This window comes from Pipra filicauda, unplaced genomic scaffold (assembly GCF_003945595.2).
Source record: "Pipra filicauda isolate LSUMZ 115617 unplaced genomic scaffold, ASM394559v2 scaffold63_size3267554_pilon, whole genome shotgun sequence".
Classification (NCBI taxonomy): domain Eukaryota; kingdom Metazoa; phylum Chordata; class Aves; order Passeriformes; family Pipridae; genus Pipra; species Pipra filicauda.
Window position 1 is genome coordinate 2404165 of NW_024104798.1, and position 24094 is coordinate 2428258.

Sequence of the window (24094 nt, forward strand, 5' to 3'; positions counted from 1 at the left end):
TGGATATATGTTGAGCAACCGAAGCACAGAAATATTAATACTCCAAAAAAATAACATTGGCTTCTGAAGAGCACTTCATGTCCAAATTCACTCTGTGCTCTCAGTCCCTTGCAGACTTAACTGCCCTGTGCAGAGATTGTCAGGTGATTTATAGATTCTCCAAGTTCGTTTGTACAAGCCTTCATTTCCTGTTAATTTACGGCCAGATTCATCTCAGCCATCACAGCCTAGATGAGATCAGAGCTGAACTCACAGCCCCTGCTTCAGGAGAGCTCAGGGTTTGCTTTCAGTTATGTCTGCGTTGAGGTGCTTTCCTGAATCAGGAGCACACACGCATTTAATGGACTCTCTTCTTTTGAGGAGGAAAAGAAGACTGAAATTTTTGAACTTGCCGATTCTACTAATTGAGTCAATTAAAAAAAAAAAAGCCAACTAGTCCTTGGGGGGAAAAAGTTCCCTTTACCTCCATGTGTTTAGTTAATGGAGATGACAAAATTCTGGCTATAGTGATTTTTCTTGTATTTTAGTCTCGGTGTAGTATAAATTCACTAGACCTTCCTTCTCCTAGGTGCATGAATGTGAAAATTCACTCTTTATTTCTAGCTGTAAGTGCATATTGGTCATTTGGATAGCAGCCATGTCATTGTCTTTTATACAGTTTGTGGTTGTAGAGACCTGTGTGCCTGTAACCCGTGGAATAACCAGGTTTGGAGACATAAATTATGGCTTTCCTTTGATTTTTCTTGACACTTTGTGTCATTTAGCAGCATACTGCTATAGTGATGTAAGATTTGTCCTTAATGTGTTGTGAGCCTGCACTGAATTAAGTATCATTAAAACTCTTCAATCAAAGCAGCATTTCTGTGCCTGTTTCCCCAGTGCGGAGGGAGGGTCATGTGCTGGCTGTTTAAAGGGTGAGTCTCCAAAAAGCAAATTGTTCTGGGGTTGCAGATTTTATCCTCTTCCTGTTGCAGACACCAGCAAATGTGGTGGTGAAACAATCTGGTTTTAATAACAGCGAGGGTGAAGGAGCAGATCGTGGTGTGGGGAGCAGGTCCTTTGCCACGTGCTATTGGCATTTTCTGTTGAAGGGGGGAGGTTTGCTTTGAAAGGGGCTTGTCTGAACCCCTGGGAGAGCCTGAGGTTGGGGTGAGGCTGGAGAAGACAGGCTCCTAGACAGCTGTCAGCTTCAGTGCCTGGAAGGCTGTAGTTGGTCATCCTTCAGTTTTCCGTTTCAAAGAGCTGGAGAGAGTGTCAGGAGAACTGGGACTTGCATTCAGGAGTTCTTTCACTGGCTGCTGTCTCCTCCTCTGGTTACCCAGTAGGTAACTGGATGGATTAAGGCTCGGGACTTGTTTGAACTCTCTCTACTATCTCTTATTATTCAGCAAGTTCCCAAGTGTCAGGTGAGCGTCTCTGTTTGGAGTGTCTCACTCACAACCTTGCCAGTAATAGCAGTGACTGGTCTAAATTCACATCAGGCGTGTGCTCTACTTCTTGTGACTAATACACAGTGTATTTTTTTTAATTGATTACTGTTCCCTCTGCTGATTCAGGCCAGGAAGGAGTCAGAGGAAAGGGGATTTTTTGTTAGACCTTGTTGAGCACAGATGAGGTTTAAAGGTATTTAACTGTTTGGTGGCTGTGGAGACACAACTTGTTGTACCTTCTCCAAAGAAAAATCTTACATTGAATCTTTTAGGCTGTACTGCAGCAATCACAGGTGATCAGTGCAGGGTTTGATCCTGTGGTCAGTGCTTGGGCAGGCCTGACACTGCAGAGTTGTCCTGATGGTACAGTGGGACAAAAGTAGCAGAAGATGAGGAAACGCTTGGAAGAATGTTTGCAAATCCTGTTACAGTATTTCTGTGTGTTACAAATCGTTATAACATAGTGCAAAACTGGGAATTTTCAGAAGAATCCTTAGGAATTAAGGATGTTTTACATTACAATGTTTTGCAACTTTTGTTGAGATTGTATTTACTTCTCTGCTTCCTTCTCTGTAAGTCCCATCCTCTGTGAATAACATTGGCAGCATTCCTCGCCTGCGGGATTAAAATCCAGCCATGTAGTCCTTACGTGTAACAAATCCATTTTGGAAGTGCAGGCCTGTAGAAGAACGAGCCCAGATGACTGGAAGAAGAACTGATGAGTGGAGTCAATAGTGTTCTGCAAAGGGGAAAAGTGTTATGCCATAGCAGAAAAAGTGTTCTAAAGCCTGCAGATACCTGTGAGCTGGTCTCTGGCCAGAGGAGCAACGTGGGGATTAGGGAATGTCTCTCTGGGATGGGTTTCTCCTCCAACAGCTGTTGAAGAAGCACCATAACTGAGTGTACGAACTCAGGGCCAGCCTGGGGACCTGCAGCAGCCTCGAGTGTTCTTTTTGTTTTTCTAAGAGCACTAAATAGTTTCTGTTTCTCCTCCTGACTTTTTCAGGCATCACAACAGGATCCGCAGCATTGAACCAAGTCAACTGCAGCCCTACGTTACCCTGGAAACGTTGGACCTGAGTTTCAATGACATCACGGAAATCCGAAACGGCTGCTTTCCACAGGGACTTCACATAAAGGAGCTGTGAGTTTTTCTTGTTGGGAACAGCTTTTGTTGAGTTACCCCAGCAGAGGAAAGGGCCTCAAACCTTTAAAAAAAAGGAGAAGTAATGAATATAAGAACTACGGGATTATTTGTCAGGATTTTAAGTGCAAAGGAGAATTAAAAGTCAGCACACTGTCCCTACTGCCATGTTATTTTTGAATGCTGTCTTTTTGACTTCTGATGTATCTGTAAAGAATGCAGATTATTACAGTGTTGCAGAGAAAAGGTATCCTACATCCTTCAAATGTGGATGTCTTTACATCTGCAAACCACCTACAAGCCAGCAGAACTGTTCATGTCTCTTCCCCTGTGGGAAGTCTGTATGCTGTTTCCCAGATCAGCCCATGTGCATCTGGAAGAGTGGAGGGAGAACAACTATTTTGTCATTAAAGTGGCTACTAAAAGAACAGAAATGTCTTGTTAGTTATTAGAAGAAAGCTGGGGATTAAGGGGAGTAACACCTTCCCTATAGAGATGTTTGACTATTCAGAGAAACATAAAATAATCTGTATTTTGGTACCTTTGAAGCAGTGCAGGCAAATAACCTACCTGCATTAAAGTTTACGTTAAAGTTTCTGGTGCTGGTTGTAAGAGGGTATCAGAAAGTGGTGTTGTGACTTATGTTTGCCTGTTGTCCTGTAAAAACAGCCTCTCTGGCTAAGACTGGGATCCAAGTAAGAAAGAGCCCTGGGACACATACTGAGGGGAAAATAGGGAATGAATAGAATCATCCTACACTGGAATATTCTCCAGTTTTTGGCTTCCACTCCTGACCGCCTTGCTCTAAAGTAGGAGGGTATCAAGGAGCTCTTGGGAAGTGCCCAGGGATTCTCCACATTCATCACAGGCTCTGTGCTCTTTGTGCAGCCAGAAACCCAACTGGTTTGAAGCCATCGCTGTAATTTCACCAGCCTGTCTCGAGACCAACTAAATGCTGATAAAAGGAGATTTCTGACAGAACTGTTCATTTTTCTGCTGTGATTTATTGCAGCTACCTGGGGAGCAACAGAATCAGCACCCTGGAGCCTGGTGCTTTTGATAGTCTGTCACGGTCCCTGCTAACACTTCGTCTGAGTAAAAACAGGATCACTCAGCTTCCTGTCAAGGCGTTCAGGCTACCCAGGCTAATACAACTGTGAGTAGAAATGTCCACTTTAATTAAGCTCAGCCTCACTTTATGGAGACAAAATGTCCCTGAGGATATACCCACCAAATGTCACCCTTCCTCATCTACTATCTGTAAAATGTAGAATACACTATGCAACAGTCCCCTGCCAGCACCTAGTAAAATATGTTGGGAGAAAGTCCGTTTTGTCTTGTAACTGTTGGCTTTTCAGACCACTTTTTGGATCAACTGGGAAGGGAGGGATGCTGCAGCAGACATCAGCATCTTGTGCACTTGGCAGAGCAAGACAAATCCATTCCCTTGCAAGCTGCTACTGTCTGTGGTGCAAGAGAGGTTTGGAAGACGTTTCCATTGCGAGTGACAGAGCTCAGATACCATGTTAGTTTTTCAAGACCACACAGGTATCTTTATGTGGCAATAAAAATGCAATCAGGAAAGGCTGTTAAACTGTGCAGTGATATTTGGGCAGAGAAAATAGCACTCGAGGTGAGTTAACACACACGTCGTTGTCCTGTTTGCGTGGGGACACACAGACATCTGCAGCTATAAACGTGCTCTGTGTGTAAAAAAGTAGCACTAATTGTTTAGCTTTTTCCTTCTGCTGCTGTTGGAGAAATGTGCCCAGCCTGAGGCTTGTTGCAGTCTTTCCATCAAATTTGATAGGCAAAAGGTCAGCCTCTGTCTGTTAACATAAAATCCACACAAGCTGTTGGAACTCACACCTCTAAATGACAGGGAAAGATCCTTAAGCCGTGGTGTGCCCAAGGAATGTGTGTGCATTTGTGCTTGCATGCATGCAGGATTTACAGCAAGTTTGGGGTTGAACAGGGTGACATAACAGCAGATGCACCTTAAAAGTCTGTTGGCTCTCCTTTGGAAGTTACTGTCCATTGAGTGAGAGCTTGTAATCCCCTCTGTTTGACTGCATTATGTGCAAAACTGTAATAGAAACAATTCACTCTGTTTAGGAACACAGTTTGCACTGAAAGTCGGAGTAATTGGTACTCTTAATGACAGCCTCACAGCTGGTTGTTTAACCCTGTGGATAAACATGAATGAATTGCAAGTTATACAGATTGATGTGTTGTAGAATTTGTGTACTTTTTCTGGCAAAGCCTATTTCACTAATAGCCCAGGAAGTGCAGTACAACAAGGGACTTTAAGTCTGCAAAATCTTAATTGCTTAGTTGACTTTAATTACACTCAACTTGAGTGCAAGTTGAACATTGGTTTTTTTAGACAGTTGAAAAGTAAGCTAAAAGTTTCTATGGCTTCCTCATCTTTTCCAAAACAAGTTCTGATGTTGTAACCTCCACCATTTTCCTCAACACAGACACTGACTGGGGAACTACCCTTAGATTAGTCTTGTATGTGTGGGAAAGTATCCATTGTAAAAGCTCTCACTTCAGCTTTAGTGCATTGGGTTGAGGTTTTCCACTGACTTTATGTAATTGACTTTTCACCTGGTATGTCTGAGTCAAGCAATCTGTAAGACTGTTTGATATAGACTGGTAAAGTGTGCTGTGATTGTGTTCATATTGCTATTCAGAAAAAAAAGGTAGTCCCAAAATTTAGGAATTCTTCCCCACCCAGGGAAAAGAAAAAGAAATTTAATGAACCAAGTTGCAGATCTCTATACACGAAATACTAACATTGCCTTGTTATTGGAAACAACTTGTTTCACTCTTTATTAGTTTCTTATAGTAGAAAAAGAAAAGTGAAATTTGTCAGGGAAACTGAAAGCTTTCCTTTCAAACTTGGCCATAAAGTTTCCTCTTGAGCCCACAGCTCTTTGGGCACCTCACCTGCATTTTTCAGAGCACATTTTTACTGGGCAATTACGAGTCCTGTAAAAACAATGGGTTGTAAGGGGAATAATGCTGATGTTTGGCTGTACTGGTTCAAATGGTGTCTGCACTTGAGACAAGATGAAGTGTGAAAATTGATGAAAAGGATCAATGGCTTAAAAGAAATGCAGAGAAAGGAGGGATGAAGAGGAATTGCTGCAGTCTGTTATTCCTCTATAGTGGAAGTCTATCCCAGGGTGAGTTTATTTAAGCAATCACACCCAGCTGACTTCCCTGGATAGATCTGGGATTGAAAGTTTCCGGTGCGTTTCTGCTGTCTCCCGGGAACGGTTGACAGAGGAGTTGTTGGCATTGCTGTCCCCATTGTGTGCTGCACAGATGACTTCGTGAGAAAGGACTGGGGTTTAATAAACTTGTATGGCCTTGGTGATTTTAGGGAGCTGAACCGGAATCGCATCCGCCTGATTGAAGGCCTGACGTTCCAGGGACTGGACAGCTTGGAAGTCCTGAAGCTCCAGCGCAACAACATAAGCAAATTGACTGATGGAGCTTTCTGGGGTCTAGCCAAGATGCAAGTTCTGTAAGTTTGAGAGAGGGGTTCTTTTCCCTTAAACAGACAGGAATTTACCTGCTTTCATGTCCTTCTCCGCATTTTAGTGAGGACTCCCCAGAGACCTGTGAGCACCCGTGCCAGTCCTCGTGCTTCCTCCTGTGTCCTGCATGCCCAGAGCTTTGCCATGCTGCAGCAGTTTCTGTTTAGTTGACCCACTGTTTAATAAAGCTCATTGCTTTACCAGGTGTTCAGTCAAAAAAATCCTGTTGCTTGTGAGTTTTCCTTTGAAAGTTTGACAGTTTGAACATTCTGTACGATCTCAATTGGTCTTTGAATAAAAGCTTGTCTGGTTTCTGCAAATTTGTTTTCGCTGACACGTGGGAACTCTTGTGTTGCAGACATGATTATTCCACCTCATGGCATACCTAGAAACCAAACTGCCCTATCTTGGTGATGCTTTCTTTCCATACCGGGGAACAAATTGATTAGTCATTGCAGAGAAATGCCTGAAGCTTCCAACATGCTTGGCTTTCAGGTGTGTTTGCAAGGTCACAAGGCAGCATGTTTCTGGATGCTGCTGTCACACAACTGACACTCTGCAAATATAAACTTGATTGGGATGCCTTGAACCCAGTTTACTTGCAGTGGAGCTTATGTCTGCAGTCACAGCTCCTTCTGGGCATTTCCTTTGCGTTGTCCTTGAATTTCCTTCTATCTTTCATTTGACAAGAAATGCCCACACATGCATGTATCCACATAGGTGTGTAGAAAGCAGTGTAGGAATGGCTAAAATTCCAGTTCTTGGCAGAAGTTCTCCAGCGTTTGGCCAGTGCTGCTTATCTGTCAATTCCTTCTGATTTTTCTCCACAGCCACCTGGAGTATAACAGCCTGACAGAAGTAAACAGCGGTTCTCTCTATGGCCTCTCCTCTCTGCACCAGCTTCACCTCAGTAACAACTCCATATCCCGCATCAACCCCGATGGCTGGAGCTTCTGCCAGAAGCTGCATGAGCTGTAAGTTGGTTTCTGTTGTGTTGTGTAATCTTGGCATGAAAGGGGAGTAAGGAATTTTCCCAATCACAAGGCTTACAGCTCCCACTGTATCAGCCTGTAGAAATGCAGGAGCTGTAGCCTCCTAAGTGATGCCCTTGTTATTTATGATGTTATGACCTTCAGAGCACCTGATTACAATATGTTTACACAAGAAACAAAGACTAGAACCCACTAAAAGTACACAGTGCCAAAAGACCTGGAGAGTTTGTGAGCTGTGGCTTGCCAATGCTTTTAGCTAGAGAGTTACAAGACATGTAACTTGCCATATAATGACTGTACAGCCTGGAGGAAGCTTTGCTCTATCCTGTGTATTTACAAAGAACAATCGTGTTTTTAACCAGCAGAGATTTGGCCCTTTAAAGGCAGTTCTCCTGTTTACACTTTACCCCTTCCTGTAGGGTTCAGTTGTTGAAAAGTAAATACATTGGCTTCGCTCTCCTGAGGTTTCCAGCTGTGAATACAGCATGTTTGATAAATGGAAGAAAGCCTTGCTGCTGAGGACAGCCCCACAAGGGTGTCTTTTGGGCTTGTGGCACTGCTTAATGCCTTTTTGAAGAGGCACACATGGACTTGCAGTATTTACAGAAGTAGCTGTCATCCCCTCGGTGGGACTGTGGAAAGATTCACTTTTTTCTCTGGAGAGCTTGACACATGTGGTTAGTGGGACTGTAATTCATTCTGCTCGGTGCTCAGAAATGTTAAACATTGTTAGGGATTCTCCTGTCCACCGCAAAGAGCACGGTAAAGCAGCTTCCTGCTGCCAGAGGCCTCACTCTGGACTCAGATTAGAGGTTGGTGTCTGCCCACCCAGCTGTGAGCCCCTAGACTTCTGGGCTGTGGATTCAGAGATAGGTGGACATGACACATGTAATTCCTTTAAGTTTAGAATTAACATATTAACCCTGTGATCAGCTGTTTAACCCAAATTATTCATTCGGATGTGGGTTATTTTGGGGGGTGCAAGGAAATACTTTATTTTTTGTTTTAGTTAAATATATTTGTGACTGTTTAATTACCTAATTTTTCAAGTTGCTGTGAAACTGCCCATGCTTAAAGGGCTTCTTTGCTTGGCACAGGGCTAATGTCAGAACTCTTTTAGGAAAGCTATGCTTGTCTTTTCTACCTGACACTGTCCTGCAAACCCCCAAGGTTTAGACTGGAGGTTGCATACCATGCTGAGTCCTTTTTTTGTCAGTTATGGGTTGGGATCTCATCCAACCAGCAATGCTAATGGTGAGCTCTCCTGGCTTAGGGACCATCCTCTGCACTAACTGCAGAAACCCAGTGCAGGACTCCCTTGTGCTGGTGCAGGATGGGGTGGATTTGGAAATGTGAGGTGGTGGGAACCACTGGGGTGTGCTCGGCCTGACAAACAGGATTGTGCTGGAGTGTGAGGCCAGAGATGACAGTGACTGAGATGTGAAAGGCGATTATGTGGGTGTTAGTTAGCACACATCCCTGCAAAATATTACAAGCTCTTGCAGGTGTTGCCTTAAGGGCAAGGCTGCTGCAGGGAGCCATCAGATCTCCTCACTGAAACTCCCACAGCCGGAGTATTTGTAGAGTATTTGCAGGAGAGGTCTGCTCTGGAATTGAAGGGTGAGGAAAGGAAGCCGTGGATACATCCGGACTGACTCGTGCACTTCATTAAATGTGAACATTTTGTTCCTGATTGAAAGATCCTTGCTTGTCTCCGCTATTGCTAAATCTCCTGGGTTTCAGTTACCAGAAAACACTGTGTGTGGTTGTACAGGGAATGAATTTTAATTCTAAGGAAGGAGTTGGTCGTCTGAAGAAGAAGTTGTCTCTCATTCAGTTGCTAGGACAAAATGTGACCCCAAGGCTCTGGTCTGATGTAAAAGCTAACAAGGAAAGAAAGCTCTTGCCTTGTTATGAGCATGAGAAAGGGCTGATTGTACTCACCAGTCAGGTGCTAGAACACCAGCATCATGGAAAAACCCACAGTGGGAGCATAGGATTTCACCAGAGGTAAATGATGACTTGGCTGCTGGGTCTTTCCTTTCACTTTTTACCCGTAGTTTGGTCAATGGGAATGAAGTGTGTCAGATGTACCTAGTCCAGAACTGGCTGGCAGCAGGACACTGCTGCACAGCAGGACACTGCTGAAGAGGGAAACCTGCTGTTTTGCAAATTGGCCTGTCCCATGGCAGGAAGCAGAACCCTGGAATGTTGAAGAAGCCACTGCCAGGTGCAATAGCTCCTGAAACCTTCCACGTGATTGCATCATTGGGAGAGTCTCTAAGTACTGCTGTGCCTGTCCATCTTGAGGTGACAGCACAATTGCCAGAGAGAACGTGCCTTCACCAGTTGTGGCAGGAGCTCTTCTGTGTAGAATCAAAAGGAACTATTTATTTTCTCAGCCAGGTTTAGGATTGCTTTTGAACACTATTTTTTTTCTCTACAGCCAAATTCTTTAATCGCAGGTGAGGACATAATTTTGACCAGATGCCAGTTCTTCATAACTAACACTACAACTTCTTTAGGAATGAAAGTATGTTGTCCCATACCTTCAAACTCATTAATCTTTGCTGAACTTTTTCAGAGCTTGCCCTCTGCCCACTCACACAGCAGCTAAAAGATAGACAGCACTTTTGCCAAGTAAATGACACTCTCAGGACTTTAGAGTATGTGTCTGTTTTGACTTAGGTTTTGGCTTTGCAGTGAGTTTCATGCAAGCTCTAGACACATTTTTAAGCAAACTCATTAACAGGCAATACTAGAAGAGGAATTTGGAGGTTTGGAACTCAGTGAGGTTTTTTTTTCTTGTTGTCTGTACAGTGAAGGATTTCAGTGCTTGTTCAAAGCTGCATAACTCCACTCTTTGAAAAGTTGAGCAGCCCAAACCATCATATTCTTTGAAGTGACATGTGGTCCCAGGTCTCTAAAGTATTTCCAAAAATCCAATGCCTGCTGCTATCTTGAGAGGTCCCTCATTTGCAATCCAAGCTGGCCTTCCACAGCAGCAACACCGTGGCTTTACTGCTGCATAGAAGGTGGTTGCACAGTGTGAGAGGTGACTGCAGTGGCTTGTAGCTTCCCATGGCCTGCCCTTGATGTCAGATCTCCAAAGCCTCATCTGCACCTTGCTGGGAGAGAAAAGCAGCTTTCTTCCTACCAGCTTCCAAACTGCGACAGGAGTAGCGCTTAAAAAAAATCTCCCAAACCAGAGGTAATACAGGCAAAGGGGAAGAGATAGCTGGAAAACTAGGAAAAAACCACCAGCCCTCCAACACGAGCATCTTGTAAGTGGAGAGGATTTCAAGCAGACTGTGTGCTCCTTGACAAAGGGGAGCGGGAGGGAAGGTGGCTGGTTTACAGCAGATCCCTCCTTCCTGTGCATGAAAGGAAGCTTTCAATTGCCTGGTGGTGAAATGCTCTTGGATCTGGGATGGGGTGGAGGTACCCACACCCAGACGCCTGGGGCTCACTGGGCACCAGTGCAGAATGATAAGACACATCCTGAGTACAGAAGTCTGGACCCTGCCAAGAGTGCGTGTGAACTTCAAAATGCGTGTGTTTGGCGTCTCTTTCCACCTCTGAGGGCGCAGGGAAGGAGGGACTGCTTTTTCCTGTAGGCCTCGGAGAGAATCCAAATGGGAGTGAGAATTAAACACAACCACCTGAGTGTTTCCTGTACCTGTGGGGACTGAGGGGACGGTGCTCCCAGACCCTCACCCAGCCATACAGGAGCAGGAGTAGCTCATCCGTGCTGTATCTGACTCCGTGTGTGTGTGTGTGTGTTGGCTTGTTGCTCTCAGTCACATCCAGGGGAGCCTTTCTCTGTAGCCCACACAGAAGACTTTCCCATGGCTGGGTACCAACTGTCTCTTGCTCCGATAAGTCATCTAGGCTTCCCCACAGGTATCTTGTAGGATATTTACAGGCTGAAGTCTTATTTCCTAATCCATCTGTTATGTATCCACCCAGTACATCACCTCCTACAAGCTGGTTGTGGGAGGCAGGCACTGGTTGGCACAGAGGAGTTTGGAAAATACCAGATGGATTGACAAGGGATGTTGTGGGTTTTTTTTCCTCAGAATACTCTCCTACAACAACCTGACCAGGCTGGATGAGGGAAGCTTGGCAGACCTCGGGGGACTGCACGTGCTGCGGCTGAGCCACAATTCCATCAACCACATAGCAGAAGGTGCTTTCAAGGGACTCAAAAACCTCCGTGTCCTGTAAGTTGCTCCCAGCTTTTGCCAGCTAACACCCATCTTCCCTCCACAGTTGTGTTCTGCTTTGCAGGTGCTTTGGGTGCCCGTGTCCTCAGTGTCAAACTCCCCTACACACTGCTCCGTTGTCTTCTGTGTTTGCTGCGTTATTCAACTTCAGTGAACTTGTATTTTTTTGTTTAAGAGCATTCAGGAGAATTGCAGTCAGACAGCTCAGCGTTGTAGAGTGTTTTCAGAGTAGAGAGGTCTGAAGTGAAATTATGGGAACAGGACAGGATCCTGAATCTAGCCCAGATGACCAAAAATCCCTGAGGTCTCATTCATGCAGCTAATAGCAGAATTTCTCTTGCTATCATGTTGACTTTAACTGAAATTCTTAGAAAATGTTAGTTTCTGTTGGGTCTTTGTGCACTCAATACAGCACTGAAAACTTGAATATCCACTTAAATGTGGTATTGAGCACATTTGTTACTTTTTTTTTTAATTGAATATTAAATATAAAATTAAGGGCTAAGATGGTGTTAACTAAAAAACAGTGGCAAAACAAAGAAATTTAGAGGTTGGGCTTGGGATCTTATTATACCAGAAGTGTAACAACACATGAAGCTTCACCCAGTGTTTGATTCAATCTTAGGAATAAGAAGCTGCTGCAGGTACCATGAAAGTAACCAGAAGTCTTTCTCTTTAATGCAGAATTTGGTTCATTTGAGTCATGAGTTGCTCTGTGCTCTGATTTTCATGGTAAACTCTGAAAAACAAACAAGTTGCCATACTATCAAAGGAAAAGTTTTGTGTGCCCTCATTGAATTGCAGAGTGATCCATCCAGCAATGGCTGTGGCCATTTAACACAAACTTTTATTTTAAAGTAACTGACACAACATAATACCTGGAAATGTGACACTGGAAATGACCTTGCTAATCCAAATAGCATTTTCTAAGGTTGTAGGACTAGCAGAGAACATTAGACAGATCAGTGTGAACCTCCTCTGGGATCCCAGCTCTAGCATTGTCCCACTGTGCACTGTTAACCCAAGAGCTGTGTTAGATTGAAGTACATCTGAGCTTGTCTTATGAACATCAGGAGATGGGGAATCCTGCTCTAATTGTCCATTCCTGAAGCTGTGTTGTCTCTGTCTCCTTGTTGGTACCTGCAGGGCTGCTGGCTGCTCTCCTCTCTCTGGGAGCTGCAGGCTCAGCACCTTCGTCTGGCACATCACAAAGTTCTCACAGTCCACATTACAGCACCAGCCACACTCTCAGGCTGGTTGGGTTCACAACACTGATTTAATTCTTCCTTCAAAAGAAAAAAACACACTTTGATACTTTTATTCCTCTTCAGAAGCCCATTGTGGCCCAAGTCATTAAAAGGAAATGGGAACAGAGAGATCTTCCGTCTTTACAGTACTTTTTTGCATCTTACTCTTTCCTTTATTGAAAGTTCATAGTGAAGGGAGTGACTGGAAAGTGAGTTTGGGTTTTGTTTGCTTTTTTTAAACTTAAGCCAAAGCCTTTCAGCCACTGGGCATTCAGAAAGGGACCTCTCTGAGGCAGCTGTCAAGACCGGAACTAAAGGTTTCCAAAGAAAAATGGAGGGGAAGGGGAGCTGGTAGTTCTCTTTGCTCTGCAGTGAATGTGGAGCCTCTTTTATGTCCCGGGCAGAGGGGGGAGGCGGAGAGGGAGTGTGTGAGCGAGCTCTAATTTAATAAAGAGAAAGGCCTATTGGGTCCTGCACCTGGTGAAAAAGAGCCGAGCATGCTTTAATTATGGGCTATTGTTGGGGAGCCTTTGGTGGGTGTGAAACTGCTGAAATGTGGAGCTATTCAAATAGAGGTCAGGCCCGGAGACCTCGGAGCACAATGATTAACAAGGCTGCGAGCATTCAAGCTCAGCCAGCCAGAAAGAATAGGAAATTGGCAACAGGGGCTGGGAGAGGAGTTGGAATACAAAGAGAGCTGGGCCAAAATACCCCACTCTTTTTTTTCTCCCTCTCTCTATTTTCACTCATTTGTTAAAAAGGTTTTTATTCCTTCTTTCTAACACTAAACCTTTGAGTTGCCTTTGGATGAACAAGCAATACCATTTTCTTTCCCTTTTTCAAGATAACACAATGTGTGGCAGTCAATTAATAAAAGTGTGTGTCAGGGCTCCTACAGGCTGTTCCCACTTGTCTGTCTCTGCCATGGGAAAGGGTTTGCAGCTCCAAAGACCAGTAGCCCGTGGTGAAACTGAAGAGGAGAAATGTCTGAGAAGGGATTTTCCCTTACAAAACAAACAGAACAGTGGACACCGGCTTGGCAACCGTAGGGAAGATGTAGAAACTCAGCTCCAGGAGGATGTATTTGCTCCTGTCCCACTCGAATAGTGCTGGAAATGCCATCACATCAAAGCATCTCTCCTGGATTTGTCCCTTGTGCCACCACAGCATTATGTGTGCTCACACCCCATGGGGATGTTGAGATTTTATCCACCCACAGATCACCCTGACATCCAGAGTGCTGCTGGCTAAGGCCAGAGTTCCCTAGGGATAGGAGATTCAGGTCTCAGGCTGAAGCCAGCTGAGAAGCAGGAACTGTGGCTTTTGGCCATCTCCCTTAATGTCTTTAGTTTTTACACCAAAGCCGAGAAAGGAGCAAAGACTGCAGCCAGCTGAGGCACTGGGAGCAAAAACCTCAGCTCCATCTCAGCTGAGGAGAACCATGCCCTTACTAAAACTGTTCTTTTCATTTTTAAATTTCTTTTCCCTTCTTGTGAGTTATTGTGTATTGGTGCTGCAGAGCCCAGAAGCTGCACTGTGTGAAGTGTTGCAAAATGCAGGGGGGGATTTTTTTTTCTTTTTTGGTCTTAATATTTTTTTATCTGGAAATGTTCTGATAATAATCTTCAAAAGGTGCAAAAGGAGTACCTGAGGGTTCGGGGGTTATCTGGATGGTGAAGTTTGCTTTGGTGTTGGGTTTTGCCAGGTTTTAAATCAGAGTGATGTAACAAAACCAACAAAGCCTATTTGGTTTTTCTTTCTTTTTACTTAACGTTAGAAATGATGAATTTCTGTCTGTGTTGCTGGGTATTCATTGCTAGCTGGAATTAAAGCTAGGAGGGAAGGATTTTTAAACAGACTGTTTAAACAGCTTTTGTGGATCTCTGTGTTTGTTCTCTGTGCTTGTTTTTCTTCAGAGCTCTTTGACTCTTGTAATTGATGGTCAATTTGAAAGCCAAAAGAAGCTAACTCTGAAAAAGGAATTCTTACTTGTTTTGTTGTTTTGGTTTTTTTAAAATGTGGTTATGCAGAGAGTTAGGCTGGTATAGAGATGCTGGTGCTTTCCTTTGTTGAGTTTTCAAGTTCGTTGCCAGAAAAAATGCAGCTTTGTAGCAAATACACCAAATCATCTTGCTAAGATGCAGCTATAGACAAATACATGTATGCACTGGGATAGCCAAAGTGTAGCATTTAAGGACAGCTGTTTATTTCAGTTTAGTTTTGACACTTTATTTTCATTTTCCTCCTTTTCTTCGGATGCACAAAACTAGGAAAGGACTGAAGCTGCTTGTTAAAGAGTATCTGTCTGCTCCTGTTGCTGTCTCAGAGGGTTTCAGCTAGGAATAAGCCAGGAGTATTTTTGGAATGAACCATCTCAGAATGGGTCAGTGCAGGAGAAGAGATTAGTAATGCTTTGCTACAGGACTCTGCATTTTCTGATAACCACCAGGAGAAAATGGGAAGCTCTCATGTGGCATTCTCCAACTTTCTTCCATTTGTTTGTGACAATGAGACTGGGACTAAGATGCTGATTCCAGGCTTTCTCTTGTCCTCTCCCCAGGGAACTGGACCACAACGACATCTCAGGCACAATAGAAGATACCAATGGAGCCTTCACAGGCCTGGAAAACCTGAACAAGCTGTGAGTATCCCTGGGTTTGAATTCTGCAAATTCAAAAGGGGTGAGTCTGTCCCCTCTGATGCAGCCTTTCCTCCCTTTGGAACAAGATAATCAACAGAAAATCTGAGATGTGATAGTTTTGCAGGCTCACTGCAAGAGTGCAAATGACATTTCTAAGGAGGTACGAGGCAATTATTTCCTTTTAAAGTGGTGAACAGACAGTGTCACATACTGTAGTTCAGAGGCATAGGAGAGAGAAGTTTAGGTTGTTTCATTTGTAAAATTCAGCACAACTGTTCCTCACTTCTAAAAGCAAACAAACAACAAAAAGGACCCCTTGCAATCTTCAACCAAGCATTGATTGATGCAGCAAATAACAATAAACAGAAGAGAAAAATCACCCCACTTCCTGTAACAACAGAGGATTGAAACAGGATTAGTTTCTGTGGGATACTCTGTCTGAGAGTGATCTTTTGGGCTTGCTTCCATGTGCAGCGACAATAAAAGGCACCATGGGGCACAGGCTCTTGAAGAGATAAAAAGAAACCCAAGGCAAGCATGCGCCTTGCAAATGTTTATGGCTTACTTGGCCTTCGTAGGGATTTTCACATTGCTCAGTGCAAGTTCCTGTTCCATTTGAAATGGGCCATATAAATCAGCCCTGTCAGAGCAGCCTCTGATGGCTTGTGACAAATCAAGAGTCTCTAATCATTACCTCTTGCCTTTGTTGAAGTTCTCAGCACCCCCCCATCCCGCTGTCTCTGATGCTGGGATGGCACAGCCAGAGGTGCAGTAAAAGTACCTCGATGGATAGCAGATGGCTGGAATGAATCCTGGCAGGCGGGATATTGTCATGCTCTCATTAGAGGCTCCTCAGGGAGTGGGATGAGCCATGGCAGGATTTGTGGGGATGTAATGCTTAGAGAAGGAGAATTTGAAATCACAGACAGAGGTGGCATTTGATCGTTGCTGAGGGGAGTCACTGGGTCCAGGGAGAGGGGAAACCAAGTTGTAGCTGCAAGTAAAGTGAGGCAGAAGGCAGAGGATTTAAGGATGGGGGGAGCCAGGCAGGGAAGTAGAAGTAGTGTGTGGGATAGAGAGGCCAGTAGGAATTTCTGTGCACGTGGAGTTGGGAAATCTTCCCCGCAAGTTGCTACAAAAAAGGCAGAGGAGCAGATGTGGTGGGTGGAAGAGTCCTTGGCTGCTTGAGTGAAGTTTTTGGTTTGACCGAGGAAACCAGTGAAACCATGTGAGCAGTTAGAAGGGTAATGGGGGCAGAGACTTTGTCTACTGGAATTTGCAGGCTGCAGGGATTGTGAGTCTATAGTGCTGCTTTGACAAGGGAGGAGAAGGTGGAGGAAAGGAGTGGAGAGAGAGAGAGAGAGAGAGAGAGAGCTGTCCTGGTGGGACATCCACTGTAGGGCATCTCTCCAACATGGCATGGGAGCAAAAGTAGTGGTCCTATGTGATTGGGATATGTTAGAATTGCTGGATGCAGCAGATAACAGGAGGGAGGTGAAAAAGCCAGAGGAGACAGCACTGATGGAAAGAGTTCAGCAAAAGGATTCACTCAGCAACCAGGAACAGTGAGCCCTGATGAGCTGTGGGGGTCAGGCAGAGGCCAGGAGGTACAGCAGGGAGCGGGAGGAGAAAGGAAGGGAGCAGGGGCAGCCTGTGGGGTTGTGTGTTGGGAGCTCTGGGCAGAGGAGCTATCACTACCCTGTGAAGTAGCTGTGGCCTGATCGGATGTTTATCATCTGGCACAAGGAACCCCTTCAAAAGATTTGGGCTGCCGGTAGCAAAGGATGCAGTGGGGGCTTGTGCAAAACTGAGGAAGTTGGGTTTGCGTCTTTCTTTGCATTGCTGACCTGTGTCTTTCATTGCACACGGACCTGGGCCAGCTCTGAGTGTGGCTGAACACAGGGAAGGACATGTGCAGGGAAGTTTGGGGGGGGACTGCAGTACATTTCATAGTTTGCAAGAGCGCTTGTGTTGAGATGGTTTTGGGCAGGCAGGAATGGTTTGAGTACCTAACAGAACAAACCTACTGTGGGACAGACAGCTTGCTGGGATCACTCATTGTCATCCAGAGTGTAAGGCTAGAAAACCCCTCAGAATATGAGATTATTTTATTTCTTGAGGCATTTCGAGGATACTTGGGAGTGACCACTTTTAAAAGGATCTCCTCAGAACTGTTTTAGCTCATCAGCACGTAAATCTCGAACTGGTGATTTCTAAGGCTGAAGTGAGTACCAGGATTTTTTCCCAAATAAAAGATCAGCCTTTACAGCAAACATTTCACTGTGTGATTTAGGGCCTGTGTTTAAACCCGGCTTTAAATGCATTAGCATACAAAAAATAAATGGGCACTTCAGAGGAGACTTTCCAATGAATTAATAATCACCTCAGCTCTGTGGAGATTGCCTTAAAAGCTGTTCCCCTTTGATCTGGCACAGATTAGCCTCTGAAAGGATTTAGCACAGAGAGGGTTGTTCGCTGACATGAAGGTGTTAAACAGAGATGGGGAGGCCAGTCACTTTAGCCTTCTCTGAATTATATATGAAGCTCTCCAGGATGGAGAGCACAGGCCTAAATTAAAATGTTGTTTCAAGAAAGGGAGTTGAGAAGCACCGAAGCATAAAAAGCGTCGATGGAATCACTGGGGAACAAACGAGGTTCCTAATTACTCAAGCTGCTAAATGTAACCGGTTTCTTGATGGCTCACTCAGCGACTGAGATCTTCCTGCAGGTGTACAACTGGCAGGAGGAGAAAATACTGCTTTCTAATGAATTGCGTGCCTGGCATGTAATTACACTTGAGCAATCACGGGGAGAGCTGTGCCCGGCTCTGCCGGTGGAGGAGCGCTCAGGGATGGCTGTGAGCTGGCTAATTGTGAGCTGCATCCAGCTGCCTTCACATTCCAGCCTGCCACAGCCCTTTGAAGGGGGCTGCTGGGTTCAAACCATTTCAGATTTGGAGAAGTGCACAGCTGAAATTCGCAAGGTGTGACTGAGTTTCAGGAGTTCCCCGAGGCCTGGCTTTGTTACCTGTGTTATGTGTTTCTCATGTGCAACCATAAATTTGCACGCAGCTACACAAGTACACAATACATTGTGTATTCCCATCCCCAGATCTCTACCCAGATAGGTAAACAGATATCATCAGTAGCTCCAATTTTCAGAATCCAAAATCTACTATAAACAATCAGTAGAAATCTCCAATTATTAAACCCAAGCTCAACTTAATTTTTTCAACAACAGATGCCCATCTAATTTTCATAGAATCATTAAGACTGGATAGGTGATCAAGTCCAACTGTCAGCCTACCACCACCACCATGTTTGCCATTAAACCATGTCCTCAAGTGCAATGTCCACATGTTTGTAGAACAGTTCAGGGATGATGACTCTGCCACTTCTCTGGACAGTCTGTTCCAATGCTTTACAACCTTTTCTGTGAATAATTTTTTCCTGATATCTAATCTAAACATTCCCTGGCACAACTTGAGGCTAATTCCTCTTATCCTTGTTACCCTTATCATGTCCTCATAACACCCTTATTTAGGAATAGGGCTCCAAAAATCAGTGGATGGAAAAACAGATGCAGCCATATGACCAGCATTTGCATATAGTAAATTATTTACTATATTAATCCTTCTAATGGATTTTTCAAAGTCTTCATTAATGCAGCATCCCTTTTACCAAGGATGGTGCACATGATTGCACACATCTTTTGGTGCTGGGGGTATTTCATCCAGAGCAAACAGCCACGTGCACTTGGATGCAATGGAGAGGACCTCTGATAACCTTGGGTTTGGTGCTCTAACAAGGAGCTCAGTAAAGCTCACTGTAGATATTTAGAATTATTCCATCAATAAAGTAGGTTGCAGATAGGTCACACCCTATATTGAAGGAAAACTCTTGAAGGAAAAGTCAAAATCTAAGGCAGCACTAGATGTGCCAGTTTTTTCCTGAGGTGAGGACTTGTATTGAACACCATGTGATGCAGATGGTGATAAAAGATGCACCTGGAGGATAAACCTTAGAGTGAGCTTGGGGAAGGAAAGCAGCTCCTAATTAATGACAGTGATTGATGTTTTATTAAAACAGGTGAGGAGACTGTCCATTTGGCACAAACCCTGCCCCTGACCTATCGCCACCGGTCAATATTTATAGAGAACTGTTACTTTGGAGGTGGCAGCTGGGCTGGGATCTCTCCAGCTGGCTGTTGCCCACTGATAGTCCCTCTAGTGCTGCTGCTGGTTCAGAGGAATGCTCTCTGGTCACAGAGGCAAGCAAGCACGTTCCTCGGCTCTGGACATTACCTTTTCTACTTTTTGCCCCTTGAAATTACCACTTGGCTATGATTTGTTGCATTATATTATTTTGCAGTTGCATTTGTAATGAGCCAAGGAAGGAAGCAGCAGTCTCTGCAGTCAGCTGCTGTGTAAATGTGCAGTCAAGGGCCAGCCCTCAGTCTTGTGTGCAAAAGGTCCTTCAGGCCAAGCAGTGAATAAATCACCACTCTTTTCCTGTCTGGGAAGAAGTTCGAAATGAAAAGTGTTTCAGGGAGAGACCAATATCTTGTTAAACTGTCATTGCACTTAATCCTGTCCTCAGTCAGCCTGCAAAGAATAGAGGGGACCTTCTGTTACTCAGCAAGCTGGTTTCCAAGCGCGGGAGCAAACCTGCCTTTTTACGTGATATGGCACATTCCCTTCTGCGCTGTCATCACTATTAAATTCAAATACAGATAAAAGGATTTAATTTCAGGAGCAGGAAAGCGACTGTGCTCCAGCCCTCTTAATCTCTGTGCAGTTCAGATTTCGCGGGACTTGCACTGAGCGCCTGTATCAGATAAAGCCACACTAATTGTGTTCCTTCTTTTTGTGCCTCCCTTCTCCCCGTTTTCTTTCTGTTTATCTGGCACTGGATGTTTGGAAACTACAGAACTCTGTTTGGAAACAAGATCAAGTCGGTGGCCAAGAAAGCGTTCTCAGGATTGGAGGCCCTGGAGCACCTGTGAGTAACCCACCATGCCTCAGAGCTTGGGAAGGGGGGTCTGCCAAAAGTAGCTGCTTGAGAGATCTGCTAGCAATTTAATAGTGTCTTTGTAAACTGAGAAGCCAGTCCATTTGTGGGGGCCACCTGCTTCCTTCTCATTATAAGTCCGCCTCAACTTTGGCCTTTTTTTGTGCCAGGAACAAAGTTATAGAACATATGGCAAATCTGCATGCTCTTTAATTTTTTGATTTGTTCTTGGATAAGTATCGCCTTGACTTGCACATTGCTGCTTTGCAGGCTGTTACCAATGAAAATACACTGTTTCAGATGTAGTCCTCTCTCCTCCTCCCTTGCCCCAACTTCCTTCTAAATCCAGGCCCTGGCAGTGGTGCATGTTGCAGATGACTGCTGACAATCCAGGCATTGAACAACTCCATTCAGCACAACCGCCTTAGAGCCACTTGCAACAAGCACATTTTGGCTGCCTCTGTGATTTTTTTCTGTATCCCAAGGCTGATGACTCCAGCAGAGATTCATGAATAACCTCCTTTCTGGATTAAGACAGTTAAAGTATATGTGGCTGTGCTCTATGTGTTTTATTGGCTGTTGAGTGTATGAAATGCTATGGCCATCAAGAGCACACTGAAGGGTTGGAGCTGCCTGACTGGGGCTACATTCCCAAATAAAGGTGCCCTTAATGATCTACTGAGATTTTCCTCTTCAAGCAGTGATTGCCCGCCCTGCATGTCACTTAGTAAACTTCAGCCCCAAATCTGACACTATGCTTTTTCAGAGAGCAAATAAATCTTTTATTTAGCAATAGTTATGAGTGAAGCTTTTAAGAATCCCTTCTTTTGGAAACATTGTGATTTTTTTTCAAAGTCAACAATATTCTCTCCAAGTCCCTTTTAAATAACTCCTCAGATGTTGCTCAATGCAAGTATTTGCTTTCCTTATGTTTGCTGAAGGTCCAACTTGGTATGACATTCCTGACTATCTTTGGTTATCAAGGGGGCTGAGGAATTTCTGAGCTTTGGATGATGGAGGTAGCTGAGACTGAGAAAGCATAGTGAGAAGATGGGGTAGGGAATGGCTTAGTGATTTATTCCTGTAATCTTTATTGACTGACTGTTGTTCAGGAATACTTAATCAAAATCAAGGTGTTTGAGGAATATTTCCATGAGCTGCAAGTGCATTTGGCCTTAAGAAGCAGCTACCAAATCAACTGCTACTGTCCCAGTCATAGCATCCCTTTTGTTCACGTTGCCTGTGGTTGTGCCTGCAGGAACCTGGGGGACAATGCCATCCGCTCCATCCAAGCCGACGCCTTTGCCAAGATGAAGAGCCTGCGTCAGCTGTAAGTGATTGCCCTGCACACACCACTCAGGGGGCAGGGACCTTCCTTGCCCAGGGGGCAGGGACCTTCCTTGCCCTGGACGTGAGCAGTAGCACGGGTGTTGTCTGCATTTCCACTCATTTATTTCCCCCTCCCCTCTTTCCTCCTCTGAGGGGTATTTTTACACGAGTAGCTGTCACGGGAACATCTTGCATTTAATAGTGAGTGAAATTAGATCATTGGGACAGGTTCTTCCAGCAGCTTTGCATCTGTGCAATTATTCCTGTCTGCTCAGGAAGTCCAGCCCTGGTCCTGTTAGCTGGCTATCCTCCTCATGCTGCCAAAGATTTAATTCCCAGTGGCTCATCTGCTCCCTTGCCGTGCCTGTGTTTAGGGTTCACACACAGGACTGATATTTCAGTGATAAGCACCATTTGAACTGCATCCACTTGTCATCCAGCCTTCTGGTGTAAAAATACGGATGTGTTATCAGAGCTGCTGCTTGTGCTCCAGGCCGGGGCTCTGCACTGTTATCAGATACTGTTTCCAGTCTTGCCTGGTTTCCTTTTCTCCTCTTCTGCATAAATATTTAATCCATTGTCAGTGCATTGCTACACTCTGGAGTAGTGCAGTGTCTGTGGAACACAAAATCACTTATTTGGTATTTGGTCAGGTACAGGTTCTTCTTCCTGACATTGGAAATGAGAATCAGATGGTCACTGTTAGCAGTGACATTTAATACCAGTGACTGGGAATGAGTAAGTTAAACGTTGCATGTCTGTTGTGTATTTAACCACCTTATCTTTTGCACTGGCTCTTGGAACAAAATTGAGGTGAAAGATTGATCTTATTAGGGAAGAATTAGTGAGATCCCAGATACTGTGAAGGGATGTTTATACCGTGGAGAAGTTCAGATAGAGGACATATACATGCAGAATGCATTATGCTGAAGGGTCCCTGTGACCTGTCCCAACTAGCCAGTAGGATTTATCCCATAATGCCACAATTTGGCCCAGAATATTAAAAAACACGTTAATCCTGAGGCTCCCATTTTCTTTGCTCCTTTTTTCACAGCTCTTTTCCTAACGGAAGGTGCTAAGTTACTGTTTGGATCATAGAATCATAGAATTCTGCAGTGGTTTGGTTTGGAAGGGACCTTAAAAATCATCTAGTTCCAAGCCCCTGCCATGGGTGGTGCTGGTGGGGTTTGGAACTCAGGATTTCTCAGCATCTCAGGATGCTGAGAAATGTTTTCGTGTTTTGCTTTCCAAACTAGTGACTGTTCCTCTTGGGTTTACACAAATACCTTTGGTCACTCCTCTTCCACTGCTTCTGTTAATCAGTAAACACAACTCCAGCTACACCTCTTACCCCTGGTGATGCCAGTGTGTGAATATGCACCTTATGGAAGGCAGGGCCTCTCCACTTACTGCCCTAGGGTTGGACACAGAGGGAACTCAAGGCCTTACAGTGGGAGTTGGGCATCCTCTCACTGTTCAGCAGTTAAGTCCTGAATTTGTTCCCACCAAAGATGCTCAAACCACAGAGGCAGAGGAGGCATGTGTGTGGTAATGAGAGATGAGAGAGGGCAGGACAGGCTGTACTGTTGCCTTTTGCCTCTGTTGCACCTCTCCGTTGTAGATGATCTGCCTCAGCTTGTATCTCTTAAGCCAGAGATGACTTTGCTTATCTGTTCCTGGGGATCACTCTGGAAGGTGGTTAATAAATATAAGGTGCTAGAGAGTGTCACTGCAGTACAGGAGTGGGTTGCTCTATGTGGAGATGAAATGCTGTTTAAATGTGTCATGTATTTAACATCTTTAGTGCCTTGAGGACATTCCTGCAGGCCTTTTTTCCCTTCCACCCATGCTGGGGGGGCGGGAGGAATGTGTCTGACATGAAAGGGCTGTGAGCCTTCCAGCCTTCTCTCCGTGTAGGACTCACAGCAGGCTGCTGTTGGTTTTGTTTCCCTGCAGCCACATTAACAGCGACAGCTTCCTCTGCGACTGCCAGCTGAAGTGGCTGCCCCAGTGGTTAGTGGAGAAGGAGCTGCAGTCCTTTGTGGTGGCCACCTGTGCCCATCCTGAGTCACTGAAAAGCAAGAGCATTTTTGCCATCCTGCCAGAAAGTTTTGTGTGTGGTAAGTCTCGCCTGCGTGTTTTGAGGTTGTATGAAGGGTAGGACTCACTTGGGAAACATTTTCTTTTGACTACCAGCATGTTATTACGAGAGGGTTTCTGTTTTGTTTTGTTATTCAGTGGGATCAAAGGAAGCCCAAGCCTGCATTTTAAAAATTTGTCATTGGCTACAATTTATTTCCCACCAAAACCACACAGTGCATTGCTTGAATCGAGTGTATTCCTTGCAGGGCTCCCTGAGTGTTAAATCAGAAGGGACTAATGCCTGTTCCACTTCCAGATGGGGCTGCACAGAGACTTGCTCAGTCCCCTCAGTTTGATACTATCAAGACTGCAGCTGTAATTTTTTCCTACCTGCTTCTGTGGCTTTGTGTTCTTCACGTATCTTTTCTCCCTCTTGGAAATAGCAA

General features: G+C 44.7%; 1 protein-coding gene and 1 long non-coding RNA gene across 2 annotated transcripts in view; one reads left to right on the forward strand and one right to left on the reverse strand.

The window, feature by feature from the left end:
• The window catches only part of LRIG1 (leucine rich repeats and immunoglobulin like domains 1), a 93224-nt gene that overhangs the window by 58575 nt on the left and 10555 nt on the right, over positions 1–24094 (forward strand). Inside the window, exons 4-12 of the mRNA XM_027722955.2 lie at positions 2437–2574; positions 3587–3730; positions 5966–6109; positions 6953–7096; positions 11194–11337; positions 15148–15228; positions 20157–20228; positions 21496–21567; positions 23523–23686. Of these exons, the coding sequence (XP_027578756.2) occupies positions 2437–2574; positions 3587–3730; positions 5966–6109; positions 6953–7096; positions 11194–11337; positions 15148–15228; positions 20157–20228; positions 21496–21567; positions 23523–23686 (1103 nt within the window). The remainder of the gene's footprint in view (positions 1–2436; positions 2575–3586; positions 3731–5965; positions 6110–6952; positions 7097–11193; positions 11338–15147; positions 15229–20156; positions 20229–21495; positions 21568–23522; positions 23687–24094) is intronic.
• On the reverse strand, positions 1841–2418 carry LOC120324653. Its single transcript, XR_005566137.1, has 2 exons — positions 2229–2418; positions 1841–2109 (listed from the first exon to the last, which is right to left on the reverse strand). It is a non-coding gene; the product is annotated as an uncharacterized LOC120324653 (long non-coding RNA).